Source organism: Convolutriloba macropyga, chromosome 4 (assembly GCF_964194025.1).
Source record: "Convolutriloba macropyga chromosome 4, txConMacr16.3, whole genome shotgun sequence".
Classification (NCBI taxonomy): domain Eukaryota; kingdom Metazoa; phylum Xenacoelomorpha; order Acoela; family Convolutidae; genus Convolutriloba; species Convolutriloba macropyga.
The window spans coordinates 81,227,097-81,250,939 of NC_134471.1; the positions used below are offsets into that span (position 1 = coordinate 81,227,097).

At 35.7% G+C, this 23,843-nt stretch overlaps 1 protein-coding gene across 1 annotated transcript in view; it reads left to right on the top strand.

The window, feature by feature from the left end:
- The window catches only part of LOC142338188 (uncharacterized), a 101,436-nt gene that overhangs the window by 17,080 nt on the left and 60,513 nt on the right, over nt 1-23,843 (top strand). The window contains exons 6-11 of the mRNA XM_075387826.1: nt 12,996-13,345; nt 13,675-13,856; nt 14,087-14,301; nt 17,682-17,853; nt 18,367-18,655; nt 22,631-22,720. Coding sequence (XP_075243941.1) covers nt 12,996-13,345; nt 13,675-13,856; nt 14,087-14,301; nt 17,682-17,853; nt 18,367-18,655; nt 22,631-22,720 — 1,298 coding nt within the window. The remainder of the gene's footprint in view (nt 1-12,995; nt 13,346-13,674; nt 13,857-14,086; nt 14,302-17,681; nt 17,854-18,366; nt 18,656-22,630; nt 22,721-23,843) is intronic.

Sequence of the window (23,843 nt, forward strand, 5' to 3'; positions counted from 1 at the left end):
TTTTGATGGTAGTTTTTGTCAAAAATTGGGTCCAATCTACAGCCCAAATGGACCCATGTTAGAGTTTGAAGTCGCTGGTGACAGAAACAACTTCATTGATTTACAAAAAATTTTCCTCGAAGTTAAATGTAAAATTGTCCAGTCTTCTGAAGCTGATTTGAAATATGACGCTACAGCCGCCGCTGACATTACAAAAACAGATTCTCCCTACTTTTGCAATAATGTGTTACATTCACTATTCTCTGATTGTACAGTGTCTGCTAATGGACTGAAAATTTCAAATGCTAACGGAAATTATGCTCACAAAAGTTTCATTGAGACCGAGTTCTCACATAATAAAAATGCAAAAAACACATGGCTGGCCTGTCAGAGCTACTCTTATGAGGAAAACCTGGGAGCGCTATCAACTGCAGAAGTAAACAGAAGAAAAACTTTGGTGAGACAATCAGCTGAGTGCACTTTCTATGGCAAAATTGCTGTAGACTTCTTCACTTGCGACAGACATCTGCTAAGTGGTGTGACACTTCGAATTGCATTCAGAAGCTCAATTGATGATTTTGTTATAATGTCTGATGAGGCTGCGAAACAATACAAAGTAAAAATTGTCGAGGCTAATTTGTATGTGCGGAAGATGACCCTTAATGACACTGTTGTGTCCGCCATTGAAAAAACAGTATTGAGTAGTCCCGCTTCCTATCCTCACCTTGAAACCCTCACTAAAACGTTTCTGGCTTCAACGGGTCTACACAGCTGGAAACAAGAAGACATATTTGCGAGAGAACCAATTCGCCGACTAGCGATCTGCTTAAATACAAATGAAGCTTTTCTGGGTAACAACCGGCAAAATCCATTTCATTTCCGAACATTCAACCTAGAGCAGATTTATGTATATCGAAACGGTTTGCCTGTGGCAGATAGTCCCATATCTACAGCTGACGACAAACGTCTTTACTTTAATACAATATCGGATCTAGCTTACATTGATAATGGACATGGAATAAGTTTGACAGATTACCCAAACCATTTCATAATGGTTTTTGATTTGACCAGTACCCAACAAGCATCCCATGACTTTATTCACCCTGAACTGACAAACTGTTCGATATCTGTTGAGTTAAAATTTTCTGTGGCCTTACCAAACAATATTGAAATTTTCATTATTGGTGAAAAAGCTAGTACAATTTTTGTTGATAGTGCAAGAAGAGTATCAAAGAATCACATTTTGACAAACTAAAAAAAATGGACGAAGATGATATCAATGATCTTATTCAAAGATGTGCTTTACTCAAGCATAAATTTCTGGGTGTCTTTGCAGCAAATAATTTTCCCCAAAAGTTGAAACCAAACAGTTTCCTAATTGTTAACGCTGCAACTGCAGAAAGTTTTGGCACTCATTGGTTACTATTGTGCCAGAAAGAGGAGGAGGATCAATTGTTCTTTGCTGATCCTCTTGGACAGTCTATTTCGTCATACAATGATGTCTACCAAAGAATAATTTCTCTAGAAGAAAATGCAAAAATTTATCAGTTACTGAAGGATCAGCCAATTCAAAGTAAAAACTCAAAACTTTGTGGACTTTTTTGTATTTATATTGCTCATTATATTTTTAACTCACAAAAAATTGTAAAACTGAGTGATGCTCAATTAATTCGCTTTGCTTTTCATATGCTGTATTAACCCTTCCTTGATTGCAATAAATTATTTTTTCAAAATTTAATTTTTTCTTCGTACACAAGGCGAACACTCAACAAATCTTTATCAATATTCAATTTTCCGTATTCACTAACAAAAATATCCATAATTTGACAAAAAGCACCAGAATGAGGACCAGACAAAATGTTTTCAACTCTTCGGATAGTTTCACTATTAACAAAATCAGTTTGAACTTGTTTCGATGGAGGAAGGGCGTTGTAGATCGTCTTTTGAGCAACTACTGGCATCTTCGCACAGGGTTTTTGATTTATATTCACTTGTTTTGCATTGCTAATTTTCATATTATTGTGGCAGGCAAAAGCTGGCAGTTGTTTGCGTACTCTCTGTGAGTCAACTTTATCTGCGGAGCTGTTGAATTCAACCGCCAATTTGAGCTTTGTAAAAACGTCTCCATTAGTCTCCAAAGTTGTTGCAGTCGAAAAAAAAAATTTGAAGGTTGTAAAAATACAATGCACAGGAAAATTCTGGTTTCGTTTCAAAGTCTCCTTTTCGAAAGTTGTTGTATCAAGCAAAACGTGATAATGGTTAGTTACTAAACCGCAAAACTCAGAATCAAAATGGGCACACACTGCATAAACATTTGTGTTAGAAAGGGTAGGTTTCTCTTCGACAATCTGAAACTTGAACTGTTTTTGAAATTGTTTAAAGTAATGTGGTGAGCGCTCGTACATCGCCTCAACCATTTTTGTTGCTGGTCTTGGAAATTTCTTCTGACTTTTGTTGGAATCGTGGTTTTTTTGCTGCAGGGGGTTTTGTTAATTCCTCTTCTGTGAACTGAGAGCGTATATCTGCTGACTTTTCAATCAAGTTCTCAAATTCTTGAACAGTTAGAGAAACTCTCTGCTGAAATTCGTAATCGCTTTCCGCTTTCTTGAACAATTTTAGAAACACATAGCTACCCGTCCTTTCATACGTTTTCACAGTTGCTCTGATTAAGCGCTTATCAGTTTTCGAAATGTCAAAATAACAATCGCCAAATTCTGTATCTTTAGTGGAAGTGAAAGGCATGGTGCAACCAAATTTTATCTCTCTCAAATAAAATTGTGAGCGCTCAAACTCAGGGGCGGCGGCAAGCTTGGATTACACGTGTGTCATCAAACACTCAATTAAAAACAAATGATTGGCGAATACAGTCTCAAGTACGCCTACGGCGTACTTGAGTCTGTTCATTACGAATTTTATGGCAAACATATGGTGCACGAGTGTGATCTTTTGAACAATTTTCACATGCATAAAGCGCTCATATAAACTAGAAATTAGAAACAGATGAGACCTCAGATAATAAACATACATGTTGAACACAATTTCGAAGCACTAATATACACTAGAAATTAGAAACAAATGCGACCTCAGATAAGAAACTTACATGTTGAACTCAATTTCAAAGGCATAAAGCAATCATATACACTACAAATTAAAAGCACATGTGACCTCAGATAAGAAACTACACATTGAACACAATATATAACAACAGTTAATTGAAAACAGATGTAACCCTAGATAACAATCTTTGGTACGCTCAAATTAAAATTGTGTGTGTTGGCTCAAAATTAAAAACAGATGTGACCCCCTAGCTTACGTGAAACTAATGCAAAAGTTGTACACAGAAACCCTGAGCTATAATTCGGCGGCATTCATATATGTGTTGAGTCAAAATGCAGTTTGTTTCCAGCAACAAATTCTAATCTGTTTAACTGAATTCTTTTAACACTTAACTTTTAAAATGTCGGTTAAAATTCTCGCAGAATCAGAGTCTTCTTGTCAAAGAACTTTGGTTTATCGAACAGTTTATGAAAACTTTGTTGTTCTCTTCCAACAACGAAAACAAGACAATGTCTGGAACACTTACCATCACTGTCTTCTTCCAAAGCTTCTTATAAATGCAATTGCCGCCCTGCCCAAAAAAACAGACCCTTCGGAATGCAGCATTATTACCTCAGGAGGTCACTTACCTGCAAAAGTATTGCCAGCATTTTCAAGATTGTAATATGGACACATTACCTGAAGAAACCAAACGAATTCTCTACCGCTACGACTGTGAGTGCGTACCCTTGTTTGAAAATCAACTCGGAGCATATCAAGCTTGTGATGATTTGGCCAATTTGTGGGGAATCAGTTCATCACCTGATTCGCCAAACAGTGAATCGACACTATCTAGTCTACCCACAACACCGGCAATTGACCCAAGTCCAACTGTTACGCCGGCACCCAGCCCATCTCTCTTTGCTAAAATCAGGAACCCTCCAAACGATTTCGATACCTTTGACGAGAACGTTCTGTCCGGAACAACTTTTCAAACGCCAAAGCGAGAGGTTCTGAGCGACAGTTTCCAAACACCCACGTGTTCAGAGACTCCAAACGTTAGCGGTGCACCAAAAAAGCGACGACCAGAAAATTCTTTGATGGACTTATTCGATTAAATTAAATTAATTAAAACTAAAAAACTTTACTTTCATATAAAAAAACTGTTTCAGTTTTGAGGTGTTAGGTTGTGCATGTGTGTGTGTGTGTTATACATTTTACTTCGTTTCTATTTCTTGAATTTGTAATAAAACTTCTTTTTTGTCCGTTTTGTGTTTCTATTCAAAACTTAGACAAAAATATAATTCAATTAAGTGATCATGTTCGAACTTGTTCAGGGAAGATTTTCACTTTCCCCTATGACGCAATCACTGTTTTTATTTTCCTAGCAGGCATTCATGTACTGCAATCACTATGAACTGTTTAGTTTTTGTGGTAATAATCCACAATTAGACTTCCGAATCAATAAAAATTCTAAACATCTGCTTGTTAAGCCTAAAGTTATATGGAATTAACACAATTTCTGTTTTGCAAAATGTGTGCGGTTTTTGGCTCAAAAGACCTGTTAACATTATGCCAAAAGAGTAGCAGCATATGAACTCTGAAACCAATTCATAAATTGGAAAATTGTAATCCGTCAGAGATAAAATTCGAAAAAATGCACCTGAAAACCCAAATGATGTCATTAGGTTCTGTTAAAAAAAGTTTTTACGTCCTCTAGCAGCACCGCCTAGCTTTGCGCTCTCGTTCAACAAGGTAAAAAAAGCAGGTTTGTGAAAAAAAATTTTGAAAAAATTGAGAAAAAAAATTTTTTTTGATAGATGACCTCTGACCTTTGACCCCAAAAATGAGGGCTTCAAAAAACACTTGGAATGAAACTGATGGTGCAGGGGTCCTCAGCACACTGTGTCCTACAAAACATCTCATCACGCTCGTCAAATTTAACGGAAAAAAAAGTTGGAATTTTTTTTACAGCAATGTTTTCGTGGGAACATGCTGGATGTTTTTGGTCATAAGCATCATGGCCGAAAAATGGCTCCTTCACCGATTTCCAAAACATCTGGTCATCAATGTCACATTAACATCTGGCATTAATTAGCATATGAAGTACCCTAAGGAAAGATGTTAGATCGCGTTTCTTCGCATTTTTGCACATTGTGGGCCCACGGCATCAATTTCTCTCATAACACCTGTCATCGAAAAAGGCTTCAGAAAAAAGACACATGTTTCTGTCATGTAATTGTCATTTAATGACATTGATTTATGATGATTGACAGAAAAAATAACTTTTTTTCTGTTCGTTTTAGAGCAATTTTTTAGTGCGGTCCTATGTTTCTCGTCCCGGGGAGCAATTTTGCTTATCACACTTGACAGCGTAGGACAACTCTAACCACCCGTTTTTTAAGAGGTCTAAAATGGTAATTTTTTGAAAAACTCAAAAGAAAGCAACATTTTTCTCCGCTTTTTGAAATGCGTTTTTTTAAGTGATTCACAAAAACAACACTCGGTTTGACCCCTCTGAGGGTCTACTAGCACATAGTTTTGAAATCGGAAAGTGTTTTACAACTTTTTTGCGTTTATTTTCAATAAAAATTCGAACCAAAAATTTCCCGCCAGTTTCAACCAATAAAATTTGACGAATTCAAATGTTTGAATTTGGCGCCCACCAAACTACGTTGTTATACAGAATGCCTTCATGTAACACCCTTCGTAGCGAATGCAATTACCACAAAGTGCAATACTAGTTTTCCGAATCATTCAATTCTTTCCTAAATTCAATTCAAGTTGTTATATTCAAGTCAAGTTGTTATATTCTATCGTCATGACTTTTGCTTGTCGGTATTGCGACTCTGTGCTTAGCACTAGAGGAAATCGCTCTCGCCATGAAACAAAATTTCATCCAGATGAAATGAAATTACCAACTTATCACTGTTCTTTGTGTGAGTTTACATCTCGAAAAATGTCAGAACTGGAGGAACACATGCAAACTCAACATTCAAGGTTCACAAACTGTTGTCGGGCTTGCCACCTCGGATTCAACAGTTCGCACCTCTATGCCCAACTTGCAAGGTCAGTTCATTCAATTCCAGTCTTTGGTGCTGAGTTTCAACCTACTCAACCCCCCGATCAGTCAGCTTTTAATGGCAGTCTACAATCCTACTCAATAGAACCCACGGATGACGAAATGGTGCCAGCAAGAGACCTCCAGGCGTTCATGAAGTTCAAACAGGAGCGAATTCAGGAACTGATTGATCAAAAACTATCAGCGGGCCCGCAAAAAGTTCAATTCTCTGCAGAACTGCAACTTTTCAAACAATTTCGTGAGCCTGATGAAGACGACGAGCGTATCACCATCTTCGCTAACTCTCTGATGACTCCTGTGTACGCTGAAGGGCTCTCAAATGACAATTTTGTAGAAATGGTGGAAAAAATGCTCGCTGTGTTGTTCACCTTTGCCTTTTCTGGAAGTGGATGGTTGCTTGAAAAAGTTTTTCGCGTCAATATCAAGTTCGCCAAGTACAGACCGGCCACTGGATCTTCATTTATTGCCTTACCAACAAAGTTACAAAATTGTAGAGCCCTTCTCAACATACGGAACCATACAGACAACAACTGTTTCATTTACAGCTTTATCGCAGCTTCCTATCTTAAGTGCAACAATTTTGAGGGAGAAGAAGGACGAAATGACTCTTTAAAGCTAACATCACCCTAGTTCTATCAAAACATGTCATCGCTTCAGCTTGCTGGTGAGTTTTCAATGCCCATGGGTTTCAATGACATTGATAAGTTTGAAGCACTTAACGACGTAGAGGTTAACGTTTTTGGATTTGAAAACCGAGATTTGTTTCCAATGCGGGTGTCTAAAAGGACAACATCCGAATTGAGCCTCGATTTGCTTCTTCTTTATGAGAATGATAAACACCATTACGTTCTTATCAAAGATTTGTGCAGGCTGTTCTGCTTCATCAAAAACATCAAATTCAGGTCAACTCTTCACTTATGCCGGAACTGTCTTTACTTGTGTCACAAGGATGTTAAACAATTTAAAGATCATGTTGAAGTTTGCGGTAATAATCCACCAGCTGTTATCCGCATGCCAAAACCAGACAATAATTTATACAAATTCACTAACTGGTCAGCTACTTGGTTTGCTCCCTTAGTCATCTATTTTGATTTCGAGTCGTTTCTCAAACCCGTGCCCTCCTGTGCTCCAAGAGAAGAGAGAGCTTCATCGCGACCAATTGAAGTTCACGAACCATGTGGCTTTGCATTGACTGTTATTGAGCACGGCAACCCCGAGCCCAAATTTACTCATTTGGACAGCTCGGAAAAGTGCATGAAAAATTTCGTTCAAATGATTCATAAACTTGCTAAGGATATACACGAACAGAAGCGCAAACACCCTTTCTTCCGTGGTAACCGATCATCACTTCATAAAGATGCGAGCAAACAGTGTTGGATTTGTGAGAACGAATTCTCAGAAACTGAAGAAAAAGATCTGGACCACTGCCATTACAGCGGCGGCTTCCTGGGTTGGGCCCACCCACAGTGTAACAGGGCGCGCCGGAATTCCAATTTTATTCCCGTAATTGGACACAACATCCAAATTTATGACCTCCATCATATTTGTCTTAGTCTGCAAAAGTGCGAACCGACAACAACAATCAACGTCATACCAGCAACAGACGAAAAATACATAGCAATGATGCTGGGAGTGCAAGTTGATAGAATTGAGAGGGCTGACAAGAAGGTCGTACCTGTTTACGAATATCTACGCTTCGTTGATTCTTACAAACTCTTCAACGGATCTCTCGAAAGGCTGGTGGAGTCCTTGCCAGAGTCAGAGTTTGGTATAATGGAGTCTATGTTCGCCCATTTTCCTGCACCTGACAGACAACTTCTGAAGCAGAAGGGTTATTACCCTTATTCCTACATGAGCGACCGGTCAAAGTTTGCGGAGAGGGAGCTGCCGGCTCTCAGCAAATGGACGAATTCTTTGGAAAACGGAAAAATATCCATCAATGAGTCCGAATTAGATAAAGCGAAGAAGATGTGGCAGCTGCTAAACTGTGAGCCAATGCAGGACTACCACGATTCCTATTTGAAATTGGACGTTGCCCTTCTGGCCTGCTGTTCAGAATACTGTCGCGAAATCAGTTTCCAGACACACAGATTGGACGTGGCGCAATTTTTCACAGCGCCAAATATGGCAAAAGATGCAGCTTTACGGATAACAAAAGCACACGTAGAACTTTTGACAGAACCCGAGCACCTGCACATGATTGAACAGTCAGTAAGAGGCGGAATTACTTCCGTATTCGAAACGAGGTACTTCAAAGCCAACAATCAGTTCTTACCGGGCTTCAACCCAGGAGAGGCTTCCACATTCGGGTTGTGCCTCGACGCTAATAATTTGTATGGTGATGTGATGCAGAAAGAGCTGCTTCCGATCGGAAGCTTTAGATTTGCCAATGAAGTTACCATTAGCCAGATCTTGAATATGTCTCAGGATTCTGCCATCGGCTACTTCACTGAAGTAGATTTGGAGTGTCCTACAGACGTTCAAGACAACCAAAGGGATTATCCGCTAGCGCCTGTTAAGGAAATTGTACAAGACGTGTGGCTAAGCGATTTCCAATTCAACCTAAAAGAGCAGTACAATATTCCTGAATCTAAGGTCCTTAAACTACTGCAAACACTGTTTGACAAGAAAAACTACGTAGTCCATTATAAATTACTCCAATTATATGTGCAACTTGGATTACGTATCACGAAACTTCACCGCGTGCTGCAATTCAATCAGGAACGATGGCTCGAACCGTAGATTACCTTGAATAGCAATATGCGGAAAAACGCAACTAATAAATTCCAACAGAATTATTATAAACTCATGAATAATTCTGTATATGGCAAAACAATTGAGTCGAAAAGGCGACAGTCGAGGGTGGAAATTACACGAAATGCGGAGAGAGCAGAAAAACTTGTTTCGAAATTCGAATTTGAGAGATTCAAAATATTTGGGGAGAACATGGCCGCTATGTGCAGCAAGCCGAAAATTATAACGTGGAATACGCCGACTATTGTGGGTGCAACTGTGCTCGACTTGTCTAAGTACTATATGTACCGCTTTCATCATCAAGTTATGCGACAAAACTTTCAATGTCGTCTATTGTACTCGGATACAGACAGCCTCATATATAGAATTGAGTCAAACGATCTGTATGAGGATTTAGCCAACCAATCTGCGGAAGTAAAAAAAGAATTCGATTTTTCATCCTATCCAGAAGACCACGCACTTCACGTCAACAACAATAAGTCTGAAGTCCTTAAATTCAAGGACGAATTCAGTGGAGACTATATATCCGAGTTTGTGTGCCTCAAACCCAAAATGTATTCAATCACATCAAAAAGTGAGTCCATATAATGAATAATTTTTAACCCCTTCCCTCAGTAAATTGAATGCAAGTGCGTTGGAGGAAACTACATAACAAAACTTAAGAGCTTATTGTAAAACATGTTTACCTTGTTTAGGTTGTCGCAAGTTGTCTGCTAAAGGTGTGACCAGGGCAGCCCAAAAACTTCTCACCCACGAATTATATAAAGAAACTCTCCAAACATCGAAACCAGTTAGAGCAGTAAACACAAGAATAACATCCGAAAATCATGTACTGAAAACGGTGACAGCTAATAAAATATCTCTATCCGCATTCGATAATAAGAGATATATCTGCGGAGATGGGTTGCGAACGCTCCCATATGGACATTTTTCTGTGGTGAGCGATAATCAAAGCGAAATGTCTAGTTCGCACGGATGGTTTGATCCTGACCAAAGTCAGATAAGTTGGGATTTCAGTACAGAGAGTAGTGACAATTTAAGTGAAATTTTTCGTGACACTGAAGTGGATTGGGACTTTCCAACATATCTACCACCCCCGGAGAAAAGAATGAGAAAACACTGCGGCAATAACTTGAACCTATTACTGGACAATGCCAGCCACTATTCGCCGCCCGATCCTGGTTTCATTAATGCGGGAGGAATAAGAGATGAGGACATTTCTGATGACCAAATTGTTGACTTTGATAGAAGCAGCTCAGAGGAGGAACAAAGTTTTTGTTCATTCATTGATTTAGAAGCTACAGAAAGTAGCGGCGAACAGTGAAAAGGACAGTGTACAAACTCAATTTCATAGTGTGTTGAATTCAGAATAGTGTTGAGAAATACTTTGTGCAAGATTTGTTCAGATTTTGTTTGGTGTGTTGCTTTAATTTGAACGGCCCTGATTCAATTTTTATTTTCAGTTCAATTTGTACGAAAGTTTCTTTAGCCTAAGTTCAATAAGCGGACGGTCAAGTTAGGGGAAAAAGAAAGTCAGACGGCGAGACAATTACCGCCACATTATCCGCATAAGAACGTATCCGCATGCAATTATATAACGTATTATCCGCATGCAATTATATAACATATTATCCGCATGCAATTATAAACCATATTATCCCCATGCAAATCTATACCCTATTATCCCCATGCAAATCTATACCCTATTATCCCCATGCAAATCTATACCCTATTATCCCCATGGCATGATAACCCCCCCTTTCCCAGTGCTCCCTATATTTACTACTCATACAAAAATAAATACATATTCCAGAAGAGCGAAAAAAAGTTAGGTTTGTCATGTTTGGTATGTTTGGTTCTCTATGATGAAAATCGACCGGTGTATTGGATTTGATTGGTATGTAATAGGAGAGTATATGATAGGAGAAACTTTTCATAATCAAAACAACAGATCGTGACCAGTCTAATAAGCCGACAAAATTCGTTAATTGGAATGCACAAAAATTTGTTTAAAAATTTTCAGCTCCACATACCTTTATTTCCCACATATTTTTGCCAAAGAAGTCGGGATTTGCCTAAATGTTTAAGACTCTGACCTCTCGTATTTAAAATAAAAACTACTCAGTGCGAGGCCGGGTTAGCAAGTCAGTAACAAAACCCTTCATTCAAAAGAAGCACGACACAATTTAGAGAAAAAAATCATAAACTGTAGTTTGGTTGGCAGATTGCTCTGTACTGAAATTTATTATCCTTTTTTTCTTTTTCATTTAGCCATACTTTTGCTGAATTTTACAATTCTTCAGTTTCTTTGTTTTTCTGTATTTTGTAATATTTTTGTCCAAAATTTTGTTGATAGTTTTCCTATGAGTGTTGCTACTCAGAGATTAAAAGGTTTGATAGGCCAGATTTTCTAAGCTTAATTTTTTAAAAAAACTGTCGTTTTTTGAAGTCTGTTTGAATGATTGAATTGATTTCGAGCTCTGAGGGTTTTCGTGGGGCTGCTCAAAAGCTACAATGCTGAAAAACAAACATTACAAAAACTGTTTCTTATTGTTCTGTTGGAACTATTTGTGAGACATTTAGAGAACTTTTAGAGAAAATATAAAGAAACAAATTTTTGGGTTTCGTTTAATTCTTTTCAGTTTCAAGGTTTATCTCATTTCTTTGAAGATCTTTTTTTTCTATCATTCGGTCACCATGAGCTATTTTAAATCAGCTCTATCAGATAATCTGATACGAAAAATAGTTTTCGAGCCACAACTTGTGAAGATTCTCCAAAAACAAACCATCTTGTTTTGCTTTTCTTTCTAATTCACTTTTTATTCTTCCTTTGTCATTTGGAATTGAATTGCATAATATCTAATTAACCTGTAGTGTTAGAACTTGAGGCTAGGGTTTTAAGTTTTGTTTCACTTCGAGTCAGTTTTGAAGTCTTCCGACTATGCTTTCTTAACGGTCTGTTAACACAATTTCATGATTTTCTGGTTTATTGTTATTGGTCAACCCGGAACAGGAAGTGAACAAAAAAAACAGATTTTGGTGTGTGAATTTAGTCACTCCAATTTTAAGGCAGAGTGAGAAAACGCCGTTTGAACAAAAGTTCGCCTTTGTACTAGTGGTTTTTAGTTCACATGTGGCAAATTGACTTTGATTTTCGCCGTTCTTTTTTTTCTGATCATTTCTCTCCTAAATGGTTTTCCCAATCAATTCGCAATCCATTCTAAGTCTAGTTTTTCTAGTCAATTAAAGTACTTTCAATTGCAGGTCAGGGCCTGTCCTGTTAAGTTTTTTCCTTTGTTATCTGATTGTTATTTAATATTAAAGTTCCTCCTGCTTCGACTTTACTTCAAAAAGGCGCAATTTTGCATTTTTTGTAGCTAAAAATTTCATTTTTTTGTTTACTCATCTAACAAAAAAGAAACCATAATTCGTTGTGTAATTATGAAATTTAGATTGCACTCATAGAAAAAGATTTAAGTTTTACAATCTAAAACACTTTAAAGTTTCCACTGAAAAATGAAAGGGAAAAATTTTCTTAGTGAAACATTTCCAGTTTTACTGGAGCTTTGCTTGGGTTTATCTTTAAAGTTGTATTTAATTGTTTCATATATTGTTTGAATGGTCAGATTTCTCGCCTTTATTTCGAGGCCAAAAACAACAAAAAATCAAAAAATTTTGAAAAAGACTATGGGTTTTTTAACTTATGTCTCTATGGAAAAAACTTAGACCACCTGTTTTTCTTATTGAGATACATTATTTCTAAACTGTAATTTAGAGCTGAAAATTATTTAATTCAAGCGGCTTTGTTATTTTTTTGCCCAACAAGGTTCGTGCAGCACATTTTGCTTACGACGAAAGTGGACATTCCTTCTGTTAAGATTATTAAACGGAGGCAGCGCCTCGAAATGAAAAATGATGATATCATATTTCTTGAAAAAAAGGTTGTATAAGCTAGATTAAGCCGATTCGGAGAAAAAACATGGATCAAATCATTTTCAGTAGCTAATTCGATATTTTGCAAAATATGCTCCTTCAATTCATTCCAGCAGTATTCCTCCAGTGAAGTCCGTATTCTTAGAATTTAGTAGCTAACTTCGATCATTTAAACCAAAAAATAATTTTGAGCCAATCTGTCCTTTTTTAGTCTACCGGCTACCAGGCCTCGCAAACACATCCGTAAAAAGGCACCAACTTCAGCAAAATTGCACAGAAAGCGACTAATGCAATTTCTAAACGAAAGCAGTGCAGCTGAAGATTGCAGAACTGACAGCAGAGACAATAACAACACTGAAACAACTACTAGAAGTGAGTACAATGAGTCAGATCTGATTGGATCGTCTGATGAGAGGTCAAATGGGGACAATTCTAGATTGACCCAGACAGATGTGTTGAGTGTGACTGATCACCAGACTAGTCCGGCAGGTGATTTGCCTAGTGCCAGATCGGCGACGGTTTTATCGAGAAGCGAGCAGCTCAAAGCGGGTAGCTTAAGTGGTAAGCTTTGAAAAGAGCAATATGATTCCTTAGCAATTTTTGTATCTCATTTTGCGTTTTTTGCTGCGTTTTCAAAATTGAAGTCTTGCTCACATTTGTGCCAATTTCTATTGAGGAGACCCACGATGAGGTCCCAAACCCCAGAGATGTATTGGCCAGACCAATTTGGGTCGCCGATAGGGGTTCCGGTGCAACTCAACTCAACGCTCTAGAAGAACGTTGGTCGCGCCTTCCGTCTAGCCAATGCCAATTTTTTTAACTGTTTGGTCTAGCCGAAACCCATAATGCCAAAATTCTTTCAGTCTGATCTAGTAGGTCTGTTTAAACAGCCTCTCCAACTCTGCTGGATGTAATGATGATGGGAGACCACAGCAGTGTGACGTCACCCACACGTGACCAACATCTGCAGTTCCTAGAGGACAAATTGGGCGAAGCACAGACAGATTTGAAGGGCAATCCAGCGCCCACAAGTTTGCTCTCAACTCAATATTTCAACTGGGGAGATGTCAAGGTTATATGGATATAATATGCCTCTAAATCCCGCCCGACAGTCCACCCCCTAGTCAAACTCTGTCTCTTATCTTGCAATATCTTACAAGAGACTTGCAAATGACGCCTAAAATGAGAGCCTGACTTAAGCTCTTGCAAGATCAATATCGGAAAGTCTTGCTCGAAAAAGAACTAGTTCAATGCTGCCGACCAACCCAACATTAATCCAATTTTTTCTACATTTTCAATTAGACATCCATTGACTCAATCAGCAGAAGGCAGCGAACACAACATACGGCAAGACCAGAAGCGAGAGGGGGGTTGCTGCATGATACAAGTATTGACTCAGCCTCAACTCTGTCAGTGTTGGGGGGTGGGGGAGGTGGTTGTCATGGAGACGTGGTGGTGATGAAGTCATCTGTCAGTGTGTCTGGGTCCAAATCAGATGCCAAAAGTAAAACTACAAAGTGTGTTGATAAAAGCAGACTTAGTATAACACAAAAAAGTCTCGCAGTATATTTAAATCAATTGAATGGCCAAGTTTATGTCCCAGACCAAAAATAGCAGTAATAAGACCAACTGTGAGGGGAACTTTGGGGGGAGAAATTCGCACTCTAAATCACGGATTGAACAATTCCGTTTGAATGCGCGAATGTCTAAAAAGAGGTGAAAGCAAGCCAAACCAGGTTTAGGACTAGACTTACGAAAAGACATTATAATTCTTGTAGGTGTTCGAAGTAAAGTCTATTCATGGTAAAGTCAATCAAAGGTCTTTTAATAACAAATAAAGGTCGAGACGGGTCATGTCGAGGAATTGACATTTTGAGAATATTAATTGTTGATTTTTCCTCAATTTTTTCAGTGAATGCCCCAAGCATCTACCAGCAACACTAAATTAGCCTTGCTAGAAGCGGTTCAACATCAAAAAATGGAACATTGCGAAAGAAACTTAAAAAAACTGATTTCTTGAGATAAATTGGTCATCTTGAGTAAAGTATTTTGCAAATTCTTGTGGATGAAGAGAACTAGTACAGCTCTAACAATCTGCATTTCACAACCAATTTTCAGCAAAGCAAATTAGGATGAAAATTTAACTAGACCATGCAATGGGAATAAGTATTTTGAATAGAGAAATAGAACAAGGAGGCTCGTTATTGTGATGTTCGCACATGGTGTTCCGACCAGAGCTCATATATTTTTGACTTAAGTGTCAACCAAATGAAGAGATAACAAAAATAGATGCTTGAGTTAAAACAATCCTTACACAACCTATCTGCTAATTGAAATACCTAATACCATGCCTCATTACAGCGAAATTTGACATTAAAGAGACTGCAAGACAAAAAACAAACAACAAAATTAGCAAAAACAAAAATTTCACGGCAAAAACTCAATATCTAAATTTAAAAGCACCTAGTAACAACGTCAAAATGCAGTCAGATAAAATCTTAACTACACAAATTTAACGTTTCCCAAATATACAGCAGATGGAAAGTTTGCTTATTAAAACTAGGTAACAAATCGACAAATGGAACGAACAATGAGGCGAAAATTAAAAATTAGTCAACATTTTTTAAACCAAGAAATTTCAATAGTCTTTAAAATCATTAGCTTTAACTAAATAGTCCTTGATAAATTACTAAAAAGTCATCACAAAACCAAAAGCACCTGTCTTTGGTTAGACTCAGCCATGGAAACGAACTAAAGAAAAACTCAAAAAATTACAAACGGTTTGCGAAAACACAAACTATTGCTACCATTAAAATCATTGGCTTTTGTCTGAATATTCTGTATTTTTAATTCAATTGTTATTTCTACTAATTCAGCTGAAGGAGTTTTACTGAGAGATTAATTAAATTTACTTGGGACACATTTGGAAACCATTGGGATCTGTTATTACGCGATTGTGCTGAAAGAAGAGAAAAAGAAACGAAAAAATTGACCACTCAAAAAACGTTTAAAAAACGCAATATTGTCCAACAAACAAAAAATCAGTGACAAATAATATCAGTAAATATGTTTTGTTTTTCAAATACAATAACTTGGATGGAAACTCGCATTAATGAAAACAAGTTACTAATTGACGAAAAGAACAACAAAAAAATGAAAAACTTGAAAAATATTTGAAAACGTATATCATAAACTTTCAGATTATTCGCTATAAACTGACTGCTTCAGGTAACGTCATTCATTCAATCTTCAATTACAAGCTTATAAGACCTCTCAGCAATTTAAGTCTACCCAAAGAACAAAAACAGGCAAAAACAGCAATTTCAAGAAAAAAATTGAACAAGAAAAGTGTCGAAAGCGCTAAAAAAGAAAAGGTCACTTTTTTATTTTCAATTAAAATTTTATGAGCAAAGGGACTCTTTTTTTCTATCAAAATAACTCAAATATGAAAAAATGCATTAGAAACACGAAATTTTTGAGGAAACTCGTAGTATCAAAGCCAATAAATTCAATAGCTTTCAACGGAGCCAGTATATACGCTAAATTATTACTCGATAGGACGACAAATTTGTTTGACATTCATATTTCTTCAATTGGATCTTACAACAAGTTATTGACTATGAGAATAACAAAGACAGGCAAAAACAAAAACTTATGTAGAAAAGTGCGAGAGGAAAATGTCGAAGTCATAAGCTTTTCTCTGACAACTTTATCTTTGATCAACTGAACGTCTTCTCTAAGGCAATGGGAACTATCAATAATTGGATAATGTTAAAATATTTCAAAAGTAACTAATAATACGAAACAATTCAACATTTTTTTGCAAGTTTGTGAATTTTTTAAAAAATTATTTTTAAAGTTATAACAGCCATCAGCTCTCCGCTCAAATTACTAGCCATGTTCAATTAATGCTCATTACGGAACATATTGCACTGTTCCGTAATGGCAAAACATGAGCAATTCCTTAGAATGATTTTTTTTGATTTCATTGATCTTCATTTGACTGTAAAGGAGGTTTGTCGTTAACGGAACCACGATATGAAAAGTGACTAGTCTCTAGGTGACTTAAAAAAGCAAAAAAAGTAGTAAAGTTTTATAAAAAAAGAGCTCTCAAATAGAACTCGAATTTTTTTTTTGATAGCGAACTAGAACTATGAAACCAGAACTAGTGTTTTTATCGCATTTAGTCTATTAGGAACACAAAATTGGTTCAATTTTTGGCGTGAAATTTTATTTTGAAATACTGTTTTTATAGAAAACATCTTAATTTGAAGAAAAATTACACTAAAAGTGAACAAATATCCCGTGTTCACACAAAAATTCAATCCTCGATAACTCCTCGAAAAAAAAACGAAAATCAAAAAAATCTTTTTAATTTTTAATTCTACCCTGGACCAGCTTTTTAATGATATCGCTCACATTTCTCTACGATGAATATATCGATCGAGCAAAATTATCTGAACAAAAAACCCAGTTGAGTATATAGTTCCTCCCCCCCCCCCCCCCCCCCCACAAGTGGGGTCGGAACAAAAAATCTAATTCAGATTCTTCTATTTAGCTCGAAAAACATTATTTTTGATCATTAAAAAAGGAACTGAACAAATTTATATTGTGTTGCTATTTGTTGTATGAACAATATTACCATATTTTGTAACTGTTTACAGATCTATTGCGTTAGCAATTCTTGTAAGAAGGTTTGTCATCACGTGGCCAATATCGGATGTCTCGGGTATTTTTACTCGATTTTATCAATTTTTTTTCACAGCCATGTTTTCAGATTAGGCTTATGAGCGTGCGTGAAAAATTGATGACACTTAGTTCAAGATAATTTAGTTCAAGTTTACTTCAAGTTTGGACAAACCATCAAAATTTTTACAAAACTTTTGTTTCTATTCAGAGACAATGGTCTCAGGAACACGACAGACTTCGTGGCAGATGACGAGGATGAGGAAGAGTGGGATAGTGAGGAATACGAGGAATATGAGACAGGGGAGGAGGAGTGGGAGGACTCAGACGAAGAGGAAGAAGAAAAGAGGGAGAAAAAGACAAAAGAGGACAAATCTAAGCAGGTTACCAACGTCAATCACGCTTATTTTGGTATTCAAAGTTCTGTTTCAGAACTTGTATGCCTGTCATTAAATTGAAAATTCTGAAAAATCAGCAAATTTCAGCTCGTTTCTTACATAATTTTGCAAAAAAAATTGTCAACTCGTGAAGATTAGCAGAAGCAAATTGTGTACAGGAGAAGCCTGACGTAGCTAGGAATGGCTAGAATTAAGATCGCTCCAAACTGTCGAAACCGGAAGCTGGTTCCAATCCTAGAACTCTGCCATTTTCAGTCTATTCAAAGACCATCCCTACATAGAGATAGCATTTATAGTAGATGATGCAACAATTACTAGATAATGGGTTTGTTTATATTGTGATAATATAGTACTTTAAAACCATAAAAGTTGCCCCTTTTAAAAACAAATGTCGTCCCAATATTCTATAGGTCCCCAAAGCTTTTTCTAGACAGCCTTACTTAGCGAACTATATTATCACAGTCATTTGCGCCGAAACTTGACGTCATTGCATTCTAGACCGAACGATCAGCCACGAAATCGGCCGAGAAGTCCAAGGCGAAATCCGATGCAAACTCAGAAACAGATTCCAACATTCTTTCGGGAGCAGCAAGATCAATGAAAACAACTCAAACAACAAAAGCCGACAAAAGTGCCAGAAGTCAGGAGAAAACTCGGGAAGAACGTTCAAAAGACACTGGATCGAGCAGATCCAAGGCCTCTAAGGCATCCGGAGGAAGGTGGCGGGTCGGAGACCAGTCGAAGTCCAGAGGAGACGACAAGTCCAGAAAAACCGCCTCGTCAAAAGGTTAAAATTCGCCTTGGCGATGTTGTTCAAGTTCAGATTCTTCTTCAAGTTTTTTTAGTAAGTAGTTCTTTTTCAAGTAGTTTTTGTAGTTCTCAACTGCCTTAAATTAAAGCAATCACAAACAGCGAACATAACCGTAAATTCTACTTCTTGTGGTCTCCAAAACAGTTTGATTCAAGAAAAGGACTTTACAGCAAAGCTATTGTCAATTTACTGCAAGATTGCACTAGATTAAGTCATTGAGGCCTATCCTAAGAGGACAGAATCTAATGGTACCAAAATCCAACAAAATTTCAACAAGAAGTTTTTTATCAATTTTTCAGTGGAAAATCGTATCACTTCTTACAATATACCATTGTGCAAGATACCTATCATAACTTATCAAGAACTTATAAACATTTATCAGATAGACATTTAATAACTTAAAGATCTTAATAGAACGCGTCACTTTTTATATATTTTTCATCTAGTGAGATCTTGTAAGACCATTTATTTTGCGCAAGAATGTCAATGTGTTGCTTATAATAACAGTGAGGGGCCTATTTTGACGATCAGCGCAATTGAAATTTAAATATCTTATCCGATGCTTAGCTTAAGATTATAGAAATTTCATTGAGATTTTATAATGATTTAGCTAGCCCACTACCATCTATTTCAATCTATTCATAAACTGCTGGGTCGTACCAGACCTCACACGACAAAAATAAACTCTGATTTTATTGCAAAAGATAAGGTTTCTTACAAACTTTAATCAGATAACCAATTATTAGCTCAGAGTTACACAATTTAAAAACATGAAAATGTATGTTAACGAAGGCCGTATTTTAACTCAAACTATTGGCTGAGGTTGAGGCAACATTTTAAAAACCAAGAAAACATCTTTAAAATTTATACTTGAGAATTCAACATTTTTGGAAAGTGGAACAGGTAACAACTTGAAGAAAAACAAGGAAAAGACGGAAGATAGGTTGCAATGATTTTTAAATCTCATCTTTTTGGAAACCTCGACCTAATTTGGCTCGAACTTTTTGACATATCTATTGACAAAACCTAGTTTGGCTAGAACTCCTACTCCATCATTTTTTCTTAAAACCTTCAATAAAATTTGAACACAGTGTTGGCTATATAACTGCATCAGAAAAAAATATAAACAATGAGATTTCATTAGAAGACATTGACCAAAATATTTCAAGAAAGGACAAAATATTTTCAATGCTGTATAAACTACATCATATCAGTACATATGCTCATCCCCAGTGATTCTGGAATTTTTACTGTGTAGGATCTGATCATATGCTGATCAAAAATCTTTATCGTGTAAGATCTTATCTGATCTTACACGATAAAAATTCTGCCCTACATGAAGTTTAATCGTGTAAGATCTGATATGATATTTACAGATCTTACAAGATAAAAGTTTAATTTTGCTGAAGTGTTATCTTATAAGATCTGATAAGTATCTTATCAGATTTTGTAGGATAAAAATTCTATTTTGCTGATTTGTTTTCTTAAAAAAAACCGATAAGTATCTCATCAGATCTAACACGATAAAAGTTCACGTAGGGCTAAATTTTTATCATGTACGATCTGATAAGACATGGCTAAACTCAGCAGTCCAAGATAGTTCTGTTCTTTGAAGAAAATTTTACAGCCTAGTTTGATAATTACTGCCTCAGAAAACTCCCGTAACACTAGAATAACTTTTTTCACAAAAGACAATATAAGATAATTTTCTATTTTTTGCTCTGACATTTAAGTGTTGCATGCTGTAGCTTTTTGGCTTCTGCTTAAAAGCAACCCTGAATTGTCTTCAATATGAAGAAAATGTCAAAGTTAAAAAAAATTTATCGTATAAGATCTGAGAGAAATCTTATCAAAAAGATGAGTCATAGCTTTTGGAATGTTTATCTTGCAAGATCTTAAAGATTCTTATAAGATCTTACACGATATCCATTTTTCGTCAAGCAGATTTTTTTCTATCGTGCAAGATCCCTATAAGGTCGAATTTTTATCTTGTAAGGTCTGACAAAAGTGAACTTTTGTCGTGTAAGATCTTATCAGACCTCAAAACAAGTTTTTATTGTGTAAAACTTGATAAATCGTGGTACAAAGTCTTAGTCAGGCGACGCATGATCTTATATGTACTTATAAGACAATTTTTTAAGAAATTTGTAAGATCTTACACGATAAAAACTTTCAAATGTTCGGGGATTACATTTTATCCGAAATTTTGAAGTTACCATTGCAAACAAACAGCATATTAAAGCAGTATATATCGAAAGTTTACTCAAAATTGTTTAAAAAAAACCAGTTTTCTTAAGTGTTTATATTTTGTAAAGAGCAAGCACAATTTATTGAAAACTTTTTTTGAAGCATCAAGATCCCGTCAAATTGATGGCAGCAAACAAATTAAGAAATTTATGAACATAAAAATTTTATCTTCTACAGTATTTTTTACATTCAAAAGTTTGAGATTGACGAATTCGTCAATGTTCATTCATGCAAAACATATTCTAAAAAACTTAAAGAATTAAAAGCCGACCTTAGGAGAAAAAATCTACGATATAAGAGAAGGCAGATAAAGATTAGAAAACAAAATATTAATAGAACATTTTTTCTCTGTTTTAATGTAAACAATTTCAAAAATCTTTATAGAAAAAAAATAAAATTACAAACCTGCCATATAAAGGAATGAAAACTTTTTCAAAACTTTAAATCTACTAAAAATTTTTTGAAATGTAATGACAACATATTGGGAAAAATCGACAAATTGTTTCGTAAGTTTGGTAAGATTTTGTTAACTAATAAATACGAATAAATAGTAGAAACAAAAAAGTTAGTGATCCGACAGACCTCCTTTACCTCTTATGAAACAACGAAAGGTAAATTTCATTTATTAGTGCCTTTTATTGAAAAAGGGACTGTCGATTCATAAAATTTTCAATAAGAATTTTTAAAGTCCATTTTTATGAATTAGATATATTTTTAATATGAATTGAAAGTTTCAGCACTCAATTCAATGCATATTCAAATTGAATGTTAAAATACTAATAACCATCAAATCAATAACTTACTTTATATCATGGAAAAAAATTTTAAAAAAGGTATTAGTTCCAAAACCGCAGTGAGAGAATAAGTTTTTTTCCGAGTCAACGTAACGAGAAAAATTACTTGCTGCTACTGGGAAACTAAAAGCAGGTTATCATTTAAGGTGAACCTACTTGAATTTCTTAGCAAAAAGGTGAAACATTGTTCTACGCATTCTACTTCATCATGAGACATTTTCAAACATTTCGCAGAGTAAAAGACAACAAGATGAACCACAATCTGGAAGCTTAATTTTCATTTCAATATATATCTTGATTTTTTTTTAAATATTTTGAAGAGTGTTATGTGGAAAACATTATAGTGAGATTTTATTTTTAGAAAGAAAAAAACGTTGTAGAAAGTATCTATCTTCTGTAGAAAATTTGAATAAATTTATTGCAGCTTTTTTATAAATTTAGTTCTTGAGTTCGACTTTCGAGCATTTCATGAATTCACCAGCTTTTTGGCAAAAGTTTTAGAAACTACAAATTTGAATATTTTAATCTTGGAAACGGCATAAAACTGTATTAGATCGTATCAGACATGACCATATCAGTTGTCACAACCACGCGGACACAGTTCAAAAATTACTAATTTTTTATAACTATCCGGTCAAAAACTTTATAAAATAAAAAAAGACATTTTATGTTAAGAGATCCAGAAAACGGAAAAAAAATTTTTATATTAAATTGTTTTACGAAGCTGCTGTAGCGTTGAGTAGTATTTAAACTAATATTTCAGAAAGATGTCTACTATTGGAGGCAGTTTTATTTTTTGAAAATTTCTGCTTATAACTGCTATATCAAAATGAGTACCCAATTTATGTTTGCCCCAAGAGCGTAGAGCGTTTTATAGAAAGTGAACTGCTGTTGTGCATGAATTTTTCAGGTTCTTCCAAGGAGAGCAAGAGGTCAAGACCAGGCAGTAGCAGGGGATCATCCGGTGGGAAAAGTACCAAGGCCGAAAAGTCTAGTCAAGGTTGTCTCAACTTAATACCTCAAGTTTCCAAAGCTAAAAGGCCAAGTTCTCTAACAATTGCTTGCTAGTTTTTTTAAGTTGTTTGTAATGAGCAACTAGCGTACTTTCCTAAACTAGTTGAAAATGTTAGGATAAAAATTCTATTTTGCTGATTTGTTTTCTTAAAAAAAACCGATAAGTATCTCATCAGATCTAACACGATAAAAGTTCACGTAGGGCTAAATTTTTATCATGTACGATCTGATAAGACATGGCTAAACTCAGCAGTCCAAGATAGTTCTGGTCTTTGAAGAAAATTTTACAGCCTAGTTTGATAATTACTGCCTCAGAAAAAGCCCGTAACACTAGAATAACTTTTTTCACAAAAGACAATATAAGATAATTTTCTATTTTTTGCTCTGACATTTAAGCGTTGCATGCTGTACCTTTTTGGCTTCTGCTTAAAATTAACCCTGAATTGTCTTCAATATGAAGAAAATGTCAAAGTTAAAAAAAATTTATCGTATAAGGTCTGAGAGAAATCTTATCAAAAAGATGAGTCATAGCTTTTGGAATGTTTATCTTGCAAGATCTTAAAGATTCTTATAAGATCTTACACGATACCCATTTTTCGTCAAGCAGAATTTTTCTATCGTGCAGGATCCCTAAAAGGTCGAATTTTTATCTTGTAAGGTCTGACAAAAGTGAACTTTTGTCGTGTAAGATCTTATCAGACCTCAAAACAAATTTTTATTGTGTAAAACTTGATAAATCGTGGTACAAAGTCTTAGTCAGGCGACGCATGATCTTATATGTACTTATAAGACAATTTTTTAAGAAATTTGTAAGATCTTACACGATAAAAACTTTCAAATGTTCGGGGATTACATTTTATCCGAAATTTTGAAGTTACCATTGCAAACAAACAGCATATTAAAGCAGTATATATCGAAAGTTTACTCAAAATTGTTTAAAAAAAACCAGTTTTCTTAAGTGTTTATATTTTGTAAAGAGCAAGCACAATTTATTGAAAACTTTTTTTGAAGCATCAAGATCCCGTCAAATCGATGGCAGCAAACAAATTAAGAAATTTATGAACATAAAAATTTTATCTTCTACAGTATTTTTTACATTCAAAAGTTTG